We start from the raw sequence: 19,949 nt of genomic DNA, 5'->3' as shown, positions 1-19,949 counted from the left end.
GTACAAAATAAATAGGAAAGGGGATAGAGTTGAAAGACCTAAACACTCCTTTTTGGTCTAACTGCTAAGCCTATGAAAAATTAAAAAATAACATCTTGGGCATTAGGACCCAGTGGAAGAGCCTCACTCAGACTCGGGGTTAACTTCTATCAGTGACGTAAACAAGCAGCCCTAGCTCATTCTTTACTCCCCCTCCCTCCCCGCTCCTCCTCCTCCCTTTTGCCTCTCCCTGCTCTTCCTCCCTCCCTCCCTCCTTCTCTCCCTCCTTTCCTCTCCCTTTCCCTCTCCCTCTTTCTCTCTTAGCTTCCTGACATTAAAGAGAAAATGCTGTTATCAGTGACGTCCAGGCCTGGGATTTCGACTTTTGGCTATAACAAGAACAACAAGAAGGTAGGGAAAAGTGCTTTTTTGGAATTCAGCTACTTCCTTTTCTGGGGATCGGGGAGTGCCCTTGGCTTTAACATTCTCCTTAAGAGGGGAACAGGCTTCCTCTCCTCTCAGCTCCTCTCTTTTTCCACCACTTTTTTTGGTCATCTTTTCTTACCTGGTTCCAAAGTTCCAGGAATTTACAGCCCTTTACCTGAGGCCTGAGAAGGCAGTGGAATTAAAAACAAATCAAGCTTTGCAAGTTCAGAGCTTTGTGAAGTTAGTTTGACTTCCTGCTGATGTATCCAATTTTCACAGGGAAAATATGTCACCTCAAACCCTGGCCCCCAGCCTGCTCACTCCAAGGTTATTTCGTTGTTTTGATTAACTGCATTCTCCTCCAGCCCACCTTCCTTCCTACCATTCCATCAGCGTTATCAGGTAGCTTGAATACAGTGAGTGAAATCACAGCTTCATCTGAGGACTGAGTCTACTCTTGGAGCTTAGATAGAGACCCTACTCCACCCAGCCTGTAGGCAAGGAGTTTTTAAGAGAAGACCTTGGGAATTAAGGCAGAAAGTTCTGGGATTCTTTGGGGTCTGCTGCTAAGCTGGGGCTTCCTGCTCTGCAGATAGCCAAGCTCAGCAGGCATCTTTGAAGTCTTTTTGATTAACCCACAGCTGCCAGAGAGTTGTGCTATGCTTGGGCACAGGGGCAGTCTGGGGAGAGGTGTACAGTCGTGCCCACAGTTGCCAAGGAATATCTTGGGCAGTTTCTTGGCATTTCAGTGCACACAGTGCTGACTAGGAGAAACTTTATGCTGTAGCAGAAAGACCCTTTACCCTCTGTCTTGATTTTCTAGCTGTTCTTTGAGAAAAAAAAGGTGCCATATATATTTTAGGATATTTTGTTCATTTGATGGATTGTTGGGGCGTAGGAAGGGATTCTTGATTCTTTCTTATATACCTAACGGGACTGATATAGGTGAACAAAGTATCTGATGAAGGCAGTGGGTAAATGTTTGGAACCGAAACACCTGGTGTTAGTTTATATGCTATTCATTCTGTCATTGCTTCCCTGGGGGCTCAGACAGTAAAGATCTGCCTGCAGTGCAGGAGACCAGAGTTTGATCCTTGGATTGGGAAGATCCCCTGGAGAAGGGAATGGCAATCCACTCCAGTATTCTTGCTTGGAGAATTCCATGGACAGAGGAGCCTGGTGGACTACAGTCCATGGGGTGGCAAAGAGTCGGATACGACTGAGTAACTAACACACACGTGCGTGCACACACACATGCACACACACACATTTTATATCCTTAAGAAATATGGGTTCATATGTTATCAATTTTATATACACACATGAATCAATATGATTTTGACAGAGGGATAGCTCATCTGTCTTTATTCTCTTCAAATCTTGTATAGTACTATATAAAAGTTTCCTCCCTAATTTTTTCCCTCCAAGTCTCTCAGATTACCCGTTAAAATACAGTAAAATGAATTCCAGAAATTGTTTTTTTCCTATTAGTACCCATGTATTTGATGATATCGAAAATATTCTTGTTTCTTAGCTCTGTACTTCCTTTTCCCCTTGTTGTATAGGAAACATCTAACCAGCTTCTAAATCTAGGATATTGTAGGGCAGGGGTCCCTAACCCCTGGGATCTAATGCCTGATGCCCTGAGGTGGAGCTGATGTAGAAATAATAGAAATAAAGTGCACAATGAATGTAATGCTCTTGAATCATCCGAAAACCATTCCCCACGCCCATCTGTGGAAAAATTATCTTTCACAAAACCAGGCCCTGGTGCCAAAAAGGTTGGGGACCACTGATGCAGGGGACAAGGGTTATTATTGTGGACTGGGATTCAAGTATATCTCTTTCTGATAACTTGTAAGGTTTGAGAAGCGCATTAAGAAACCTGGGATGGGGTAGATCGTAATTACTCAGGCTATTTGTCAAATGTTCTTTGGGTTCTTATAGGTCAGCGTTATGATGACATCACTTTGTGACTATGACAACTTGTGTGTATATATAGGTTTGTAGGTATTGGGCCTATTTAAATGAAGTGATTACGTTACTGTTTGTCTTTTTGTTGATATGTACAGCTTAATGTGTTCATTTTTTGAAAAGAATGTTTTGAGTGAATCTGATCATGTAATTTGGCTGTTTATATACTGAAGGTTAGTTTTTAAAATAAGTTGTTAGTTTTTAGTAATAAACATAAGATGTATTTATTTTTAAAATTTAAGCATCAAGAGGTATATAAAACAAAAAATCTTCCCTTCATGTCCTGAAGTTACCTAAATCCCACCCGGTAAGGGAAGTAATTAGTAGCAGCTTGCTTTGTCTATTCTATCAGACTCTTTTCAATGACAAGTTAAAGGTTTAATTTTGACATTGGCTTATTTACCATTTCTATTAATACCTAAGTTTGTCAGGTAGGACAAGTCTACAAAGTTTTGGAGATCTCTGGAACATTTGAAAAACTGAAATAAAATTCTAAATTTCTGAGAAGGTACACATTATAAATATCTGCTTTTCTTTTCCATCATTTTGTTGTACCAAAATCTGTAAGTCACAGATTTGTAGAGATCTGTTTTCTCTAAGGAGCATTTTTATATCATAATTTACTGTAGTTGTCACTTCTTGTTAGTGGAATATCTTGAGTGAGCTCAGTTTGAAAAGATTTATTTGTACAGCACTTTTGTAACTCCATTAATTTTTATTTAATGTCTTTTAAAAGTAGAATTGTTTGGGGACTTTCCTGGCAGTCCAGTTGTTAGGACTCAGTGCTTTCACTGCCATGGCTGGGGTTCAGTCCCTGGTCAGGGAACTCAAATCCTGTAAGTCCTGCAATTCAGAAAAAAAAAAAAAAGGAATGTTTTATTTTGAAACATATTTGTATATTTTATCAGAGAAGTTGTTTCCTGAGGAGCCAAGGACAATTACAGTTTTCTTATTCTTTCTTGGCTGTTGTAAATACAGGTATACAATGAACAAACGTATAATGCCTAATAAAGGCACACACATTCTTTCTCAGGATGTACTGTTGAATGTCCATTCTTTTTAATGGAATTAAGTAATCACAAGTGCTTCCCTGGTGGCTCAGTGGTAAAGTATCTGCCTGCCAATTCAGGAGATACTGGTTTGATCCCTGGGTCGGGAAGATCCCCTGGAGAAGGAAATGGCAACCCACTCCAGTATTCTTCCCTGGAGAATTCTAAATCATAGGAAGGAGAAAATGTGAATTTCAAAGAGAGATTCTGCAAAATTATGGTATTAAAAAAAAATCTATCTTAATTATTCTTAGTTCTTAAAGAAAAAAAAGAAAAGACTAAAGGTAAAAAGATCAGAGTTCTAAGGTCGCAACACTTCCTTCAACTTTTGAAAGAGTTGCCTCAGTAGAGAGATTTGTGTATAGGTGAGACTGAAAGAGGAAGTGTTTGTGAGTAAAGGAATTTCAGACTTGTAAAGAGCCTAACCACACCTTCCCTGACATCATCTTCCTGGCATGTGTTATTATAAGTTAACTCCTCACAGCATCAACAACCATTCCCTTTGGAAAAAAAGAAAAGAGACTTTGTTTAACTTGGGATAATTTGCCTTCCCTGACCTGTTTTGCATAAATTTCTATTTCTTCTTGATCTTAACATATTGAAGGCCATATTGGGGTGGGGAGTTGCGGGGAGTGGGGCGGGGTGGAGGAGCAGAGGCCGTGATGAGAGCAAACTGGCTGGTGGGCATTGCCAGATTTTCACTCTTTAAGAAGTCTGAGTTACCTGAAGGCTTTTGGAAGAGTTTACTCAGGAGAGCAGAAAGTGGGAAGCAATACTAGAATTGTTCATACTCCTAACAGGGAGAGAGAATTTTTGTGTGTTGCCCGCCAGGCTCCTCCATCCATGTGATTTTCCATGCAAGAATCCTGGAGTGGGTTGCCGTTTTCTTCTCCAGGGGATCTTCCTGACCCAGGGATCAAACCTGAGTCTCCCGCATTGCTGGATGGGTGTATATTACCTGCTTAGCCTAGTGCCCACCGTTGGGCCAGCTTTCCTTATCTCCCCACGTCCCCTGCATGCTGTCATTACGCTGACTCTGCTTGAACCAGCTGTGTTATCTGCAGTTCTCTGGCAGTACTCTTTGGTTGTTGGTTTCCATTTCTAATCTCCTAAGAAAATAGGCTGTAAGACAGAAAAATATAGAAAAGAAACAAAACAGAAGAAAATATAAATCAGAAGTCGGGGACTTCCCTGGTGGACCAGTGGTTAAGATTGTGCATCTCCAATGCAGAGCACCCGGTTTCAGTCCCTGGTGAGAGAACTAAGATCCCACATGCTGTGTGTGTGCAGTGTGGCCAAAAAAAGTCAGCTAGAATTAAAATGCAGATGTGCAAACCGTAAGAGTTAATCCTGGAAGATGAAGACTGGTGAATAGTCACAATTTTGTCAGTGGAGAGGTGGTTGGTGACTTTAACAAACAATTTCAGATTGAGGAGTAAAAGCAGGGTTGGAGTGGGTTGAGTGAATGAAAGTAAGGAAGTATAGATGGTAAATATAGACTGATCTTTTAAGAATTTGGATTAAGATGAAAGTGCAGGAAAAGAATTTAAAAAACAGGCAAAATGTCTGAATAGATATTTCATCAAAGAAGATCTACAAATAGCCATGAAAAGATGTCCAGCGTCATTAGCCATCAAGGAAATCAAAACCACAGTGAGATACCACTTCACACCACTTCTTCAAAAACACAGATAATAGCGTGGTGTAATTGTACCCTTATAACCTGCTGATAGGAATGTAAAATGGTGCAGCTGCTTTGAAAAACATTCTGGCAGTTCCTTAAAAGGTTAAACACACTCTATATAGACATTACTTTGCCAACAAAGGTCCGTCTAGTCAAGGCTATGATTTTTCCAGGGGTCATGTATGGATGTGAGAGTTGGACTGTGAAGAAAGCTGAGCACTGAAGAATTGATGCTTTTGAACTGTGGTGTTGGAGAAGACTCTTGAGAGTCCCTTGGACTGCAAGGAGATCAGTCCTGGGATTTCTTTGGAAGGGATGATGCTAAAGCTGAAACTCCGGTACTTTGGCCACCTCAGGCAAAGAGTTGACTCATTGGAAAAGACTCTGATGCTGGGAGGGATTGGGGGCAGGAGGAGAAGGGGCCGACAGAGGATGAGATGGCTGGGTGGCATCACCAACTTGATGGACGTGAATTTGAGTGAACTCCGGGAGTTGGTGATGGCCAGGGAGGCCTGGCGTGCTGCGATTCATGGGGTCGCAAAGAGTCAGACACGACTGAGCAACTGAACTGAACTAGGTATATACCCAAGGGAAATTAAAACATAATGTCCACACAAAAAGTTTGTACATCAGTGTTCATAACGGCATTATTCATTATAGCCAAAAAGTGGAAATGATCCATATAGCCATAAACTGATGAATGGATAAGTAAAATACTATATTTACCCATACAGTGGAATTTTGGATTTTATTCAGTGATTAAAAAGTAGTAAGAGTACTGGGACTTCCCTGGAAGTCGACTGGTTAGGACTCCAGGGCATGGGTTTGATCTCTGCTTGGGGAACTAAGATCCTACCTGCCGTGTGATGTGCCAAAAAAAGAAAAAGTAATAGGGTACTGATACAGTCTACAAAATGGAAGAACCTTGAAAAAATTATGTTAGTGAAAGAAGCCAGTCACGAAAGACCACATACATTTGACCCTTGAACATCGCGGGGCCTGTAACACCAGCCCTGTGCAGTTGAAAATCCACATATAAGCTATATTTGATCCTCCGTATCCATGACTCCTCCATATCCATAGTTCTGCATCCTCAGATTAAACCAATAGCAGAAAATCCACATGTAAGTGGATTAAAATCTGTGTTGTTCAAGGATCAGCTGTATTTGATGCTTCCGTTTATATGAAATGTCCAGAATCAGAGAGAGAGGAAGGAGATTGGCAGTTGCCTAGAGATGGAGTAGGAGAGTCCGGAGGGAAAGAAAAGTGACTGGTAATGGGTATTGGGAGAGGGCACTGGCAGCCCACTCCAGTGCTCTTGCCTGGAAAATCCCACGGACGGAGGAGCCTGGTGGGCTGCAGTCCATGGGGTCGCGAAGAGTTGGACACAACTGAGCGACTTCCCTTTCATTTTTCACTTTTGTACATTGGAGAAGGCAATGGCAGCCCACTCCAGGACTCTTGCCTGGAAAATCCCACGGACGGAGGAGCCTGGTAGGCTGCAGTCCGTGGGGTCGCTAAGAGTTGGACACAACTGAGCGACTTCCCTTTCATTTTTCACTTTTGTACATTGGAGAAGGCAATGGCAGCCCACTCCAGTACTCTTGCCTGGAGAATCACAGGGATGGCAGAACCTGGTGGGCTGCTGTCTGTGGGGTCGTACAGAGTCGGAAACAGCTGAAGCAACTTGGCAGCAGCAGCCGTGGGGTATTGGGTTTCTTTTGGGGGTAATGAAAATGTTATAAAATTGATTATAGTGATCCAAATACCATTGAAATTATATTTTAAATGGGTTAATTACATGGTATGTAAATTATATCTCAATAAAGTTGTTATTTTACTTTTAAATATTTGTTTATAATTTTTAATTTGGTTTTGCTGGGTCTTAGCTGTGACATGTGGGATCTAGTTCCCTAACTAGGGATCAAACCCGGGCCCCCTGCATTGGGAGCATGAAATCTTAGCCACTGGACCACCAGAGAAGTCCCAAGTTGTTATTTTAAAAAGATGGGGAGCAGAGAAATGAGATGAAGGCTGGAAGAAGATAGTGGTATGTGGGGAGAATTTTCTTAAAGGGGGGAGATACAGAAGCCAAAGCGTAATTAAAAGGGTTCATGATCAGTTACTTGATACTCTCCAAATATATGTGTTGATCCATAATCCCTCCCATTCTCTGAATCTGTTGCCTTTGTGCTTCATGTAGTATTCAGCCTCTGATACTTTCTTGTTGTTGTTCCTTCCTTTTGGAATGGCCTTTTGCTATTTATTTGTTCATCGTACTCACATTCATTAAATAGCTCCAGAATGTGCTAGGACCTATGTAAATAGACTGTTATTTCTTTTATTAAAAGAAAAAAAAACAAAACCCTTTCTCTTGGTGCCATTTCTTCCTTCAGCTGCTGTTCCATTTTTCTTCTTCGCTTTATATAAACTATCTTGAAATAATTTTTTTAAGAGTTATATATACTAGCTGTGTCCAATTTATTTCCTTCCATTACTTCTCTTTTATTATCTTTAATATATTATTTAATAACAAGATTACATGTAACTATAAAGCATATCATGTACGGATATGAGAGTTGGACTATAAAGAAAGCTGAGTACTGAACTGATGCTTTTGAACTGTGTTGGAGAAGACTCTTGAGAGTCTCTTGGACTGCAAGGAGATCCAACCAGTCCATCCTAAAGGAAATCATTCCTGAATATTCATTGGAAGAACTGATGTTGAAGCTGAAACTCCAGTACTTTGGCCACCTGATGTGAAGAGCTGACTCATTTGAAAAGACCCTGACTCTGGGAAAGATTGAAGGCAGGAGGAGAAGGGGATGACAGAGGATGAGATGGTTGGATGGCATCACTGACACAATGGACATGAGTTTGAGTAAGCTCTGGGAGTTGGTGATAGACAGGGAATCCTGGGGTGCTGCAGTCCATGGGGTCGCAAAGAGTCGGATACAACTGAGCAACTGAACTGAAGCTGATAAATCATAGTAATAAGAGGAACACCTGTGGGCTTCCCTGGTGGCTCAGTGGTAAGGAATCCGCCTGCCAATGCAGGAGACGTGGGTTTGATCCCTAATCCAGGAAGATCCCATATGCCACAACTACTAAGCCTGTGCTCTTGAGCCCAGGAGATACAACGACTGAGCCCACGAGCTGCAGCTCCTTAAGTCCACACACCCTAGAACCTGTGCTGCACAACAAGAGAAACCACCACAATGAGAGCTCATGCGCTGCTACTGCTAGGGAGCAGACCCCGCCCGCCACAGCTGGAGAAAAGCCCTCGCAGCGGCAAAGACCCAGCCCAGCCAGAAGTAAACAAAAAAGTTTAAAAAGAGGAACACCTGTAAACCCATCTTCCAACTTAAGAACTATGATCATTGCCTGTAAATTACATACACGTAGGAGTTTTTCCCCATCCCACCGCCTACCTCCCTTCTAAAGGTAACTACTCTTAAATTTTATATTTATCATTCTATTGCTTTTTAAAAATATAGTTTAAGATCGTGTTTAGTTTGCTTTTTTACATTGTTCTAAGTGCTTTACATATATAATTTAATCCTCATGGCAGTTTCATGATTATTTTCCCTGAGTCACAGATGAGAAAAAATGCACTACAGAGAGCTTAATAATCACGTTTCTAGTGAATGGCCCAGCTGGGATGTGAACTCAGATCGCTGGCTCCTAATCTGTGCTGTCAACCTCTGCTTTATTGTCTTATTGCAACAGTCTTCTCTTTGTTTGTTTCCATTCAGTATTAAGTCTTCATGATTCATTCATGTTGTATATTTTATTCATTTTTTCTTGTTGTGTAATATTTCATTTTGTGAATATACCATAATTTATCCATTCTTCCACCAGTGAGCTTTTGGACTATTCCAGGCTTGTTTGTTTTTGCTGTTCCTAACGTAGCTGCTCAGAATATTATCATATATGTGGCACAGTTGTGTAAAAATTTCTTTGGAGTTTATATGTAGGAGTGGGGTTGTGGAGCATAGTTTGTGAATGTTGACTTTTAAGAGATGATGCTGGAGAATTCCCTGGTGGTCCAGTGGTTAAGACTGCAAGGGGCATGGCTTGGATCCTTAGTGGAGGAACTAAGATCCTGCATGCCCCATAGTGTGGCCAAAAAAATTAAAATACATGTGCATGTTCAATCGTGTCTGATTCTTTGAGACCCATGGACTGTAGCCCGCCAGGCTCCTCTGTCTGTGGAATTTTCCAGGCAAGAATACTGGAGTGGGTTGTCATTTCCTACTCCAGGGGATCTTCCTGACCCAGGGGTAGAACCTGAGTCTCTTTCATCTTGTGCAGTGGCAGGCGGATTCTTTACCACTGTGCCTCCTTGGCAACCCCAGTCTAAAAAGAGATAATGCTAAATTGCTTTCTAAGTATACTACTGTTGTTTCCATAAGCGATATAAAATTTACTGTAGAGTCATAGCCTCTCTACTTATTGAAAATGTCATACCTCTCATTCTCGCTTAAATTCAATCTAATTTGACTTTTATTCCCAACGCTCCACCAAAACTGCTTTTACAAAGGTCTGCAATGACTTTCCATTTTCCTGAGTGGTCAGTTCATAACCCTCATCTTACTTAATCTGTTGTCGACACTTGACACATTTGATCACACAATTGCTTGAAACACTGTCTTCATTTGGTTTACAGACCACCATACCCTCCTGTTTCTCTAGCGTCTGTGGCCTTTTCTCTGCAGGCTTCTTTGCTGGTTCCTCCTAATTTTCCTGATCTCTGAACGTTGGGAGATGCCCAGGACTCAGTCCTTGAGTTTCTTTTCTATCTACACTTCTCCATTCATAATTTTATTGAGCCTCATAGCTTTAAATATTATCCATATCTAATGGAAAATCTGAAAAAGACTATATACATACATATATATATGACAGGGCTTCCCAGGTGGCTCAGTGGGTAATGAGTCTGCCAGTGGTGCGGGAAATGTGGGTTTGATTCCTGGGTCGGGAAGATCCCCTGGAGGAGGGCATGGCAACCCACTCCAGTCTTCTTGCCTGAGAATCCCATGGACAGAGGGTCCTGGTGGGCTGTAGTCCACGGGATCACTAAGAGTTGGACATGACTGAAGCGACTTAAGCACACACGCACACATGTATAACTGAATCACTTTGCTGTATACCTAACACTACCACAGCACTGTAAATCATCTACCCTTAAGTTAAAAAGAAAAATCACCCATAGGATGACAAATCTCAAATTAGATTTCAACCTGGACTGCCTTCCTACAATCCAGATTCATATTCTAACATCACATCTCCATTTAGATGTTTATCAGACATTTCAAATTTAATGTGTTTAGAACAGAGCTCCTGCCTGCCTTCTTCCTCCTTACTCTGCCGCAGCCGTCCTTCGCACTGTCTTCTCCATCTAAGTAAATGTAAATTTACTGTAAATTTCATTTTCCCAGGTGTTCAAGCCGAACTTCTTGACTTATCCATGACTGTTCTCTTTCTCCTACAGCCCCATAACTAATAACATAATACACTAGTACCTACTTTATTGGACTCTTAGTAATTAATGCCTGCTACATAGTAAATGATCATTAAAATTACCCATGGAAGATATGATTCCATTCTTTTTCTTCCTGTATGCATATAAACAAACATAATAGTTTCTCTCATCTTAAAACAATGGAAACCCTGCTTGATCCCATTTCTTCTGCCAGTTACTGTCCCATTTTTCTGATCCTTTTATAATCCTTTTTATAATCTACCTTCTTGAAAAAGTAGTTCCTCTAAAATCTCTGCTTCATTACATTCCACTCTTTTTCTCAATATTTGCTCTTTTTATCTTTTAATTGTAAAATATATACAACAAAATTTGCCATCTTATCGATTTTTAAGTATACAGTGTAATGGTGTTAAGTATGATGCATTCACATTGTGCAGCCCATCTCTAGTAGAACTCTTCATCTTGCAAGACTGAAATTACCCCATTAAACGGCTCCCCCATTGTCCCCTCCCCACAAACTATTGGCAACCACTATTCTACTTTCTGTCTTTTATGAGTTCTCTAAGTACTTCATATAAATGTAGTCATACAGTATTTGTCTTTTTGTGATTGACTTATATAACTTAGCATAATGTCCTCAAAGTTTCTCCATGTTGTAACATATGTCAAGGTTTCCTTGCTTTATAAGGCTGAATAATATTACATTGAATGTACATACCACATTTTGTGTATCCATTCATCTGTGAGAGATACTTGAGTTACTTCCTTCCTTTGGTTATTGTGAATAGTGTTTCTGTGAACTTGGGTGTATAAATATCTCTTCAGACTCTGCTTTCAGTTCTTTTGGGTGTATTCCCAGAATTGGAATTGCTGGATCATATGGTAATTCTATTTTTAATTTTTTGAGGAATTACCGTATTATTTTCCTTAGTGGCTATACCATTTTATGTTCCTACCAGTAGTGCACAAGTTCTGATTTCTCCGAATCCTTGCCAACACTTATTTTCCATTTTTTTGATAGCAGCCATCCTAATGGGTGTGAGAAGGTATTTCATTATAATTTTGATTTGTATTTGTTTAATGATTAGTGATGTTGATCATCTTTTCAAGTGCTTATTGGTCATTTGTATGTTTTCTTTGGAGAAATACTGAAGCCCTTTGCCCATTTTTAAAGTGGGATTTTTTTGTTGTTATTGAGCTTTAGGGGTTCTTTATATATTTTGAATATTAATACCTTGTCAGGTATATGATTTGCAAATATTTCTCTTTCAGGAAGTGAATTTTTATAAACAAGTTCTACAATAAAGAGAAAAAAGCATCTTGATACATAAAAGTTAAAGTTTTAAAAAATTTGTAAAGGGTTTTGAAATTTAATTTTATTTGCTTATTTTTGGCTGAGCGGGTCTTTGTTGCTGCTCAGGCTTTTCTCTAGTTGTGGTGCCTGGGGGCTGCTGTCTAGTTGGAGCACACAGGCTTCTCATTGCAGTGACTTCTCTTGTTGCAGAGCATGGGCCCTAGACATGCATTTGTGGCTTCCCGGCGCTATAGCACAGGCTCAGTAGTTGTGGCTAACGGGCTTAGTTGCTCCTTGGCGTGTGGGATTTTCCTGGCCCAGGGGTCAAATCTGTGTCTCCTCCATTGGCAGGCAGATTCTTTACCACTGAGCCACCAGGGAAGTCCTAAAATTTTTAAATCAGAAAGTGTTTAAGACTGCGTGGGTACTAAGTTGCATCAGTCATGTCTGACTCTTTGTGACCCTATGGACCAACTATAGCCTGTCGGGCTCCTCTGTCCATGGGATTCTCCAGGCATGAAAACTGGAGTGGGTTGCCATTGCCCTTCTCCAGGAGATATTTCCCATCCAGGGATTGAACACACATCTTTTACATCTCCTTCAGTGGGTTCTTTACCATTAGTGCCAATTGGGAAGCCCCATTTAAGACTAAATTCTTTCAAATGTTCAAACAAAACAGAAAGCAACCTATTCAATCTCAATAATAAAAGGTGTCCTTGGGGCTTCCTAGTGGTCCAGTGGTTAAGAATCCACTTCGCAATGCAAGGAACAGTGGTTGGGTCCCTGGTCCAGGAAGATATCACATGCTGTGGGGCAAACGAGCCCATCCGCCACGACTATGGAAGCCCACACTCTTGGAGCCCGTGCTTTGAAATAAGAGAAGCCGCCATGATGAGAAGCCCGTGCACGGCAACCAGAGAAAGCCTGCTTGTAGCAACGAAGACCCCGCACAGCCAAAAATAAATAAGTATTAAAAAAGACTTGATCTTGGTATATCATCCTTTTAACGTGCCGTTGAATTTGTTTTGGTAGTATTTATTAAGAGTTTTTGCGTTTATCCTCGTCATGGATGTTGGCCTGTTGTTTTCTTGTAGTATCCTCATCTGGCTTTGGTATCAGGGTTGATGTTGGTCTCATGAACTGAGTTTGGGAGTGTTCCTGTCTATTGAGTTTTTTGGAAGAGTTTGAGTATTGGTGTTAATTCTTTGAATGTTCGGTAGAATTCACTCGTGAAGCCATCGAGTGCTGGAGATTGTCAGTCTCCTTATTAGTCTGTTCAGGTTTTCTCTATTTTTTATTACCAAGACTTGGTAGATCATACATTTCTAGGAATTTATTCATTGCTTCTAGGTTGTCCAATTTGATGGCATATGATTGTGTCTTATGATCCTCTGTGTTTTTGTGATATCTCTTTCATTTTAAATTTTATTTCTTTGAGTCCTCTTTCCTTTGTAAGTCTAGCTAAAGGCTTGTCAATTTTATCTTTTTAAAAGAACTAATGTCTTTCTATTCCTGATTTTATATAGTTTTGCTCTGATCTTTGTTACCTCCCTCTTTCTTCTGACTTTGGCCTTAATATGTCCTTCTTTTTCATGAGGTAGTTTGAGATTTTTTTTTTCTTCTTAACATGTGCATTAACTTCCCTCTGTGCTCTATTTTTGCTGCATCCCATGGGTTTTTGTATGTTGTGTTTCCACTTTTGTTTCAAGGTTTTTTTTTACTTCATCTCTGACCCATTGGTTGTTCAGGGGTGTGTTTCATTTCCACACATTCGTGAATTTTCCACTTTTCCATCTGTTGTCTATTACTAGTCTATACCGTATTGGTCAGAAAAGATACTTGGTATAGTTACAATATTTTTAAATTTACTGAGACTTTTTGTGACCGCATGTGCTCTAACCTGGAGAATGTTCCAGGTGCACTTGAAAAGAAGATGTAATCTATTATTTTTAGATGGAAGACTATATATGTTGTTAGGTTATTTGATCTAAAGTGTAGTTCAAGTCCATTGTTCATTGATTTTCTCTCTGGGTGATCTGTTCATTATTGAAAGTGGGATATTGAAACCCTCTGCTATTATTGTATTGTCTGTTGCTCCCCTCAGATCTGTTAATATTTGCTTCATATTTTAGGTGCTCTGATGTTTAGGTCCTCTTAATATTTTCAGTTTAGTCCCGTTGCTCAGTCATGTCTGACTCTTTGCGACTCCATGGACTGTAGCATGCCAGGCTTCCCTGTCCATCACCAATTCCCAGAGCTTGCTCAAACTAATGTCCATCAAGTCAGTGATGCCATTCAACCATCTCACCCTCTGTCGTTCCCTTCTCCTCCTGTCTTCAGTTTTTCCCAGCATCAAGATCTTTTCCAGTGAGTCGGTTCTTTGCATCAGGTGGCCAGAGTATTGGAGTTTCAGCTTCAGCATCAATCCTTCCAGTGCTGTGAATCCTCTTGATGAATTGACACTCTTATACAGTTTTTGACATATTTTTCCCCTGATATAAGTATAGTTATCCTTGCTTTATTTTGGTTTCCATTTGTATGGCATATCTTTTTCCAGCCCTTCATTTTGTTGTTCTGTGTGTCCTTGTAGCAAAGTGAGTCTTTGTAGGCAGCATAAACATTAGGCCTTTCTTAAAAATCCATTCAGCCACTCTTCACTCTTGCCTTTCGACTAGAGAATTTAATGTTTACATTTAAAGTAATTATAACTCAGTAAGGACTTATTATGGCAACCCACTCCAGTATACTCACCTGGGAAATCCCATGGATGGAGCAGCCTGGTGGGTTACAGTCCATGAGGTTGCAAAGAGTGGGACACAACTTGAGCAGCTGACACGCACTAAGGACTTATTACTGCCATCTTGTTAATTGTTTTCTGGCCATCTTGTAGTTCCTTTCTTCCTCTCCTCTCTTACTGTCTTATTTTGAAATTGATGATTTCTGATTTGATGTACTTTGATTCCCTTCTCTTTATCTTACATATATCTATTACAGGTTTTTGTTTTGTTGTTACCGTCAGGCTCACCTGAAACATGTTACAGGTGTGACAGTCTATTTTTAAGCTGATAACAACTTAACTTTGATTGCATACAAAATCTACCCCTTTACCTCCCCCCATTTTATGTTTTTCGTATCAGTTTACATCCTTTTATATTGTGTGTCCATTAACAAATTATTGTAGCTATAGCTATTTTAATACTTTTGTCCTTTAATTTCTATACCAGAGTTAAGTAGTTAATATTATGATACTAGAGTATTCTGAATCTGTGCTTACCTTTATCAGTGTGTTGTGTATTTTCATGTTATTAGTTGGTATCCTTTCTTTTCAGATTGAAGAATTCTTTTCAGCATTTCTTGTTAAGGCAGGTTAAGTGGTGGTGAACTCTTAACTTTTGTTAGGGAAAGTCTTTATTTCACCTTCACCTCTGAAGGACAACTTTGCTGGGTAAAGTATTTCTTGTTTTGCCTTTTTTTTTTTCTTTCAGCATTTTGAATATATCGTCCCATTCATGCGTGGCATGCAATATTTCTGATGAGAAATCAACTCGTAGCCTTATGGAGACTTTCCTGTATGAGACATTTTTTTTTCTGACTTAAGAAAGTTTTTTTGTTTATGTATTTATTTCTTTGACTGCAGTGGGTCATTGTTGCTGCGCGTGGGCTCTCTCTAGTTGTGGCGAGTGGAGGTTCATTGCTCTAGTTGTGGTGCGTGGGCTTTTAATTGCAGTGGCCTCTCTCGTTGCCGAGCATGGGCTCCAGGGTGTGCAGGTCTCAGTAGTTATGGTGCATGGGCTTAGTTGCTCTGTGGCACATGGGATGGTTTTACTGTAATACATCTTGGAGAAGGTCATTTTGGATTGACATTTTGAAGTGAGCTTTTAGCTTAATGAACCTGGATGTCCACATCTCTCCCCACATTTGAGAAGTTCCCAGCCATTACTTTTGAATAAGCTTTCTACCCCTCCCTCCCTCTCTTCTTCTGTGACTCCAGCGGTATGCAGATTGTTTCTGTTAATGTGCCCTGTAAGTCCCATAGGCTTTCTTCATTCCTCTTAGTTCTGGCTTTGTTTTCTTTCCTTCTGGCTGGATAATTTCAGATGATCTCTCTTAAGGCTCAGTGATTCTTTCTTCTGCTTGGTCTGATCCATAGTACTTTTAAGTTGACAAATCCAACTAGTATTTTGTTTGTTGTCTTGTATCTTACATAACCTGTTAGTGGCATTGCTAGAGTTGACCATTCCCCGTTTCTTGAATTGCTGTCTTTTGTTGCTTCTGGTAACACCACCTTCTCGGGTCTTGCCCTTTCCTCCTCCTCTTTTGACCTTCTTGTCAATTACCCTACTCAGTTTCTGAGTATTTTTAGTTCTTTAGGCTTTCTTGCCCTCTGTCTAAATATACCTTCTTCCTAAATTTCACTTATTACTGTGCTAATAGGTTTACCGATAATTACTAGACCAGACTTCTCCTCTGTGTATCCAACTTCTTAATTGGCATTTTTTCCTAGAAGTCTCACAGATTATTAAAATTAATATATTCAAAATGTGATGATTGCTTTGTAGTACTCAAATTGGCTCTGCCCCACCATCTCTGTAGTAGTAGTGAATGACACCACCTTCCATCCAGTTACTCAAGCTAGACACGATACTTTCCCACATCTAATTTATTATACAAGCTAACTGTCCATCTTTACAGCCATCTCTCCAATTATAGGCTCTACTGTCTCTGGTTTGGACTATTACAGTGACCTCCTAATCGAGCTTGCCACTTCAACTCCTATCTTACTCTTGTTTATTCTTTCCGTAGTAGCCAGAGTAGTATTTTGAAAACCTAGATCAGATCTTATAACTTCTCTCTTACATAAAATTATTCACTGTCTGTAGGGTTGAATGAAAGCCAGACACTTTAAGACAGCCTGAAAGTTTGTTTCTACACTTTCATCCTTCTATACACAAGTGTCACTGGCCTTCTGCTTCTTTCAGATTCAGTTGAAAGTCTCACTTTGTGTCTTTCGCGCATTTCTCTTTCTGGAATGATCTTTTATTTCATTCTCTGAATGACTGGTTTCTGCTTATCCTTGAAGTCTCACTTAAATGTCACTTTTATAATAACTAAAGTAGGTCACAACCTTCTGATCTTTTTTTCCCCTAGCCCGTTTATCACACTCGGTAATTATACAGTTCCTTTGTGATTATTTGATTAATGGCTGTACCTCTGCTAAATGCTGAATTCCGTTAGGACCAAGACCATCTCACGTCTTTGTCTCTAGATCGTCTTTAAGTCAGCGTTTTGCTCTTGGTACCTGACATAGTACCTGGTACTCTAAAGTGGGCATGAAGCATTCACTGAACAAACGAATGTGAGCTCGTTTCATATTTCAAGCACTGTAAGAGCTGCTGTTGCTGCTCCGTCTCTCAGTTGTGGCCCTTTGCGACCCCGTGGGCTGAGCTCGCCAGGCTTCCCTGTCTTCAGCATCTCCCAGAGCTTGCTCAAACTCATGTCCATTGAGTCGGTAATGCCATTCAACCATCTCATTCTCTATCGTCCCCTTCTCCTCCTGCCTTCAATCTTTCCCAGCATCAGGGCCTTTTCTAATGAGTCGGCTCTTCGCATCAGGTGGCCAAAGTATTGGAGTGTCAGCTTCACCATCAGTCCTTCTAATGAATATTCGGGGTCAATTTCCTTTAGGATTGACTGGTTTGATCTCCTTGCAGTCCATGAGACTCTTAAGAGTCTTCTCCAACACCACAGTTTGAAAGCATCAATTTTTTGGTACTCAGGCTTCTTTATAGTCCAACTCTCATATCCATACATGACTACTGGAATAACCATAGCTTTGACTAGATGGACCTTTGTTGGCAAAGTGATGTCTCTGCTTTTTAATACACTGTCTAGGTTTGTCACAGCTTTTCTTCCGAGGAGCAAGCATCTTTTAATTTCATGGCTGCAGTTCCCGTACACAGTGATTTTGGAGCCCAAGAAAATGAAGTCTATCACTGTTTCCATTTTTTCTCCATCTATTTGCCATGAAGTGATGGGACAAGATGCCATGATCTTAGTTTTTTGAATGTTGAGTTTTAAGCCAGCTTTTTCCACTGTCCTCTTTCACTTGCATCAAGAGGCTCTTTAGTTCCTCTTTGCTTTCTGCCATTAGAATGGTGTCATCTGAGGTGTCACTTCATATCGATATCTGAGGTTATTGATATTTATCCTGGTAATCTTGATTCCAGCTTGGCTTTATCCATCCTGGCATTTTGCATGATGTACTCTGCATATAACTTGAATAAGCAGGGTGACAGTATACAGCCTTGATATACTCTCTTCCCAATTTTGAACCAGTCTGTTGTGGAGTTCTAAGTATTGCCTTTTGACCTGCATACGGTTTCTCAGGAGGCAGATAAGGTGGTCTGATATTCCATTCTCTTTAAGAATTTTCTACAGTTTGTTGTGGTCCACATAGTCAAAGGCTTTAGCATAGTCAGTGAAGCAGAAGTAGATGTTTTTCTGGAATTCCCTTGTTTCCTAAGATCCAACAGATGTTGGCAGTTTGATTTCTGGTTCCTCTGCCTTTTCTACGTCCAGCTTGTACATCTGGAAGTTCTTGGTTCACATACTGTTGAAGCCTAGCTTGAAGGATTTTGAGCATGACCTTGCTAGCATGTGAAATGAGTGCAATTGTGCAGTAGTTTGAACATTCTTTGGCATTGCCTGCTTTATTTGTATGTATTTTAATCCTCACACTAATCATATTATGCAGTTGCTGTTACTGTCTGTGTTTTGCAGGTACGCTTAAGCAACTTACCAAAGTCACACAGCTCACACTTGGCAATAGTAGAATTAAACCTCAGTCTTTTAATTTTTGAGCCTGTGTTTTAACTACTTTCTGCTAGTTAATGGGCTCTATAGACAAGAAATACACTTTTTGAAAAAACATTTAGTGAACATTGACTCATTCCCTACTCAGTTGCTAATTGAATAGTGAAATAATTGAGTGCTTATATAAAAACTGAATCTTATTTTTTTTCTTATTTGTAACATAAAGATCTTACATTACAAATGAAAATTAATATTTTTGTTGTCCCAAATTTAATTAATACTAAACCGTTATTTTACATTTACAGAATTGGTAGATTGCTATGGCTAGGCATGCTAACATTTTACCCTGGCCTCCAATTCAGCCATCAAATACTTGCCTAACCCTTAAAGACTGGTAGGGTTTGAGGGTTTCAGTTTGAAACATCCTTCTTCTCCACTCCAGTTGAGAAATAAGAAAAATGTTTGACAAATGGAAATAAAACCAACACCTTTATTACCGATAAAACTGATATTCAAGGTGGTACCTCCTATCTGTGGGCCAGTGAATTTTCTAATACTGCCAGAATTAGGCAGATTTTTCCACCTGGGTGCAAGCAGTGATCAAAGCCAAACCAAACAGAAAGCTATGGTCCTCCCTTGTAAGGCAACCCCTGTGAAACCTCACCAGTGGGTAAGGTAGCAGAGCTGAATGCATGCTCCCTTCAGGCAACTGTACGCCCAGAGTAGAGCTGCCTGCCCACCAGGGATGGTATGCTGATGTCTGTCTATTCACATGGAAGGGCGCAGTGGAGTGGGCAGTCAGTGATTCCCCCAGTGAGGGTGATGATCAGATTCCTCAGTTTAGTTCCATTTTCATGTACCAGACCAGTGCTTAAATCTAGTAGATTTTTTAAACACTGTGTGTTTGTCTGTCTTTGGCTCTGTTGGGTCTTCATCGCTGCACGCAGGCTTTCTCTAGTTGTGAGGAGCAGAAGCTGCTTTGTTGTAGCATGCAGGCTCCTCATTATGGTTTCTTCTCTTGTTGCAAAGCACGGTCTTTAGGTTCAAAGGCTTAGTTGTCCCGCGGCATGTGAAATATTAGTTCCCCAACCAGGGACCGAACCATGTCCCCTGCATTGCAAGGCAGATTCTGAATCACTGGACTACCAGGGAAATCCCTAATCTAGTACATTTTTTGATGATTAAAAAAAAATTTATTTATTTTAAATTGAAGGATAATTGCTTTACAGTATGGTGTTGGTTTCT

General features: G+C 40.3%; 1 protein-coding gene across 2 annotated transcripts in view; it reads left to right on the top strand.

The window, feature by feature from the left end:
- The first annotated feature begins 253 nt into the window (after window positions 1-253).
- The window catches only part of RBMS2 (RNA binding motif single stranded interacting protein 2), a 56,318-nt gene continuing 36,622 nt past the window's right edge, over window positions 254-19,949 (top strand). For both annotated transcript variants that reach the window (XM_052641051.1, XM_052641050.1), the window contains exon 1: window positions 254-390. In XM_052641051.1, coding sequence (XP_052497011.1) covers window positions 325-390 — 66 coding nt within the window. In that variant the 5' untranslated portion in view covers window positions 254-324. The remainder of the gene's footprint in view (window positions 391-19,949) is intronic.

Source organism: Budorcas taxicolor, chromosome 5 (genome assembly GCF_023091745.1).
Source record: "Budorcas taxicolor isolate Tak-1 chromosome 5, Takin1.1, whole genome shotgun sequence".
NCBI classification, from domain to species: Eukaryota; Metazoa; Chordata; class Mammalia; order Artiodactyla; family Bovidae; genus Budorcas; species Budorcas taxicolor.
The sequence above is the reverse complement of the archived record's forward strand: the minus strand, read 5'-3'. Positions and strand labels throughout refer to the sequence as shown.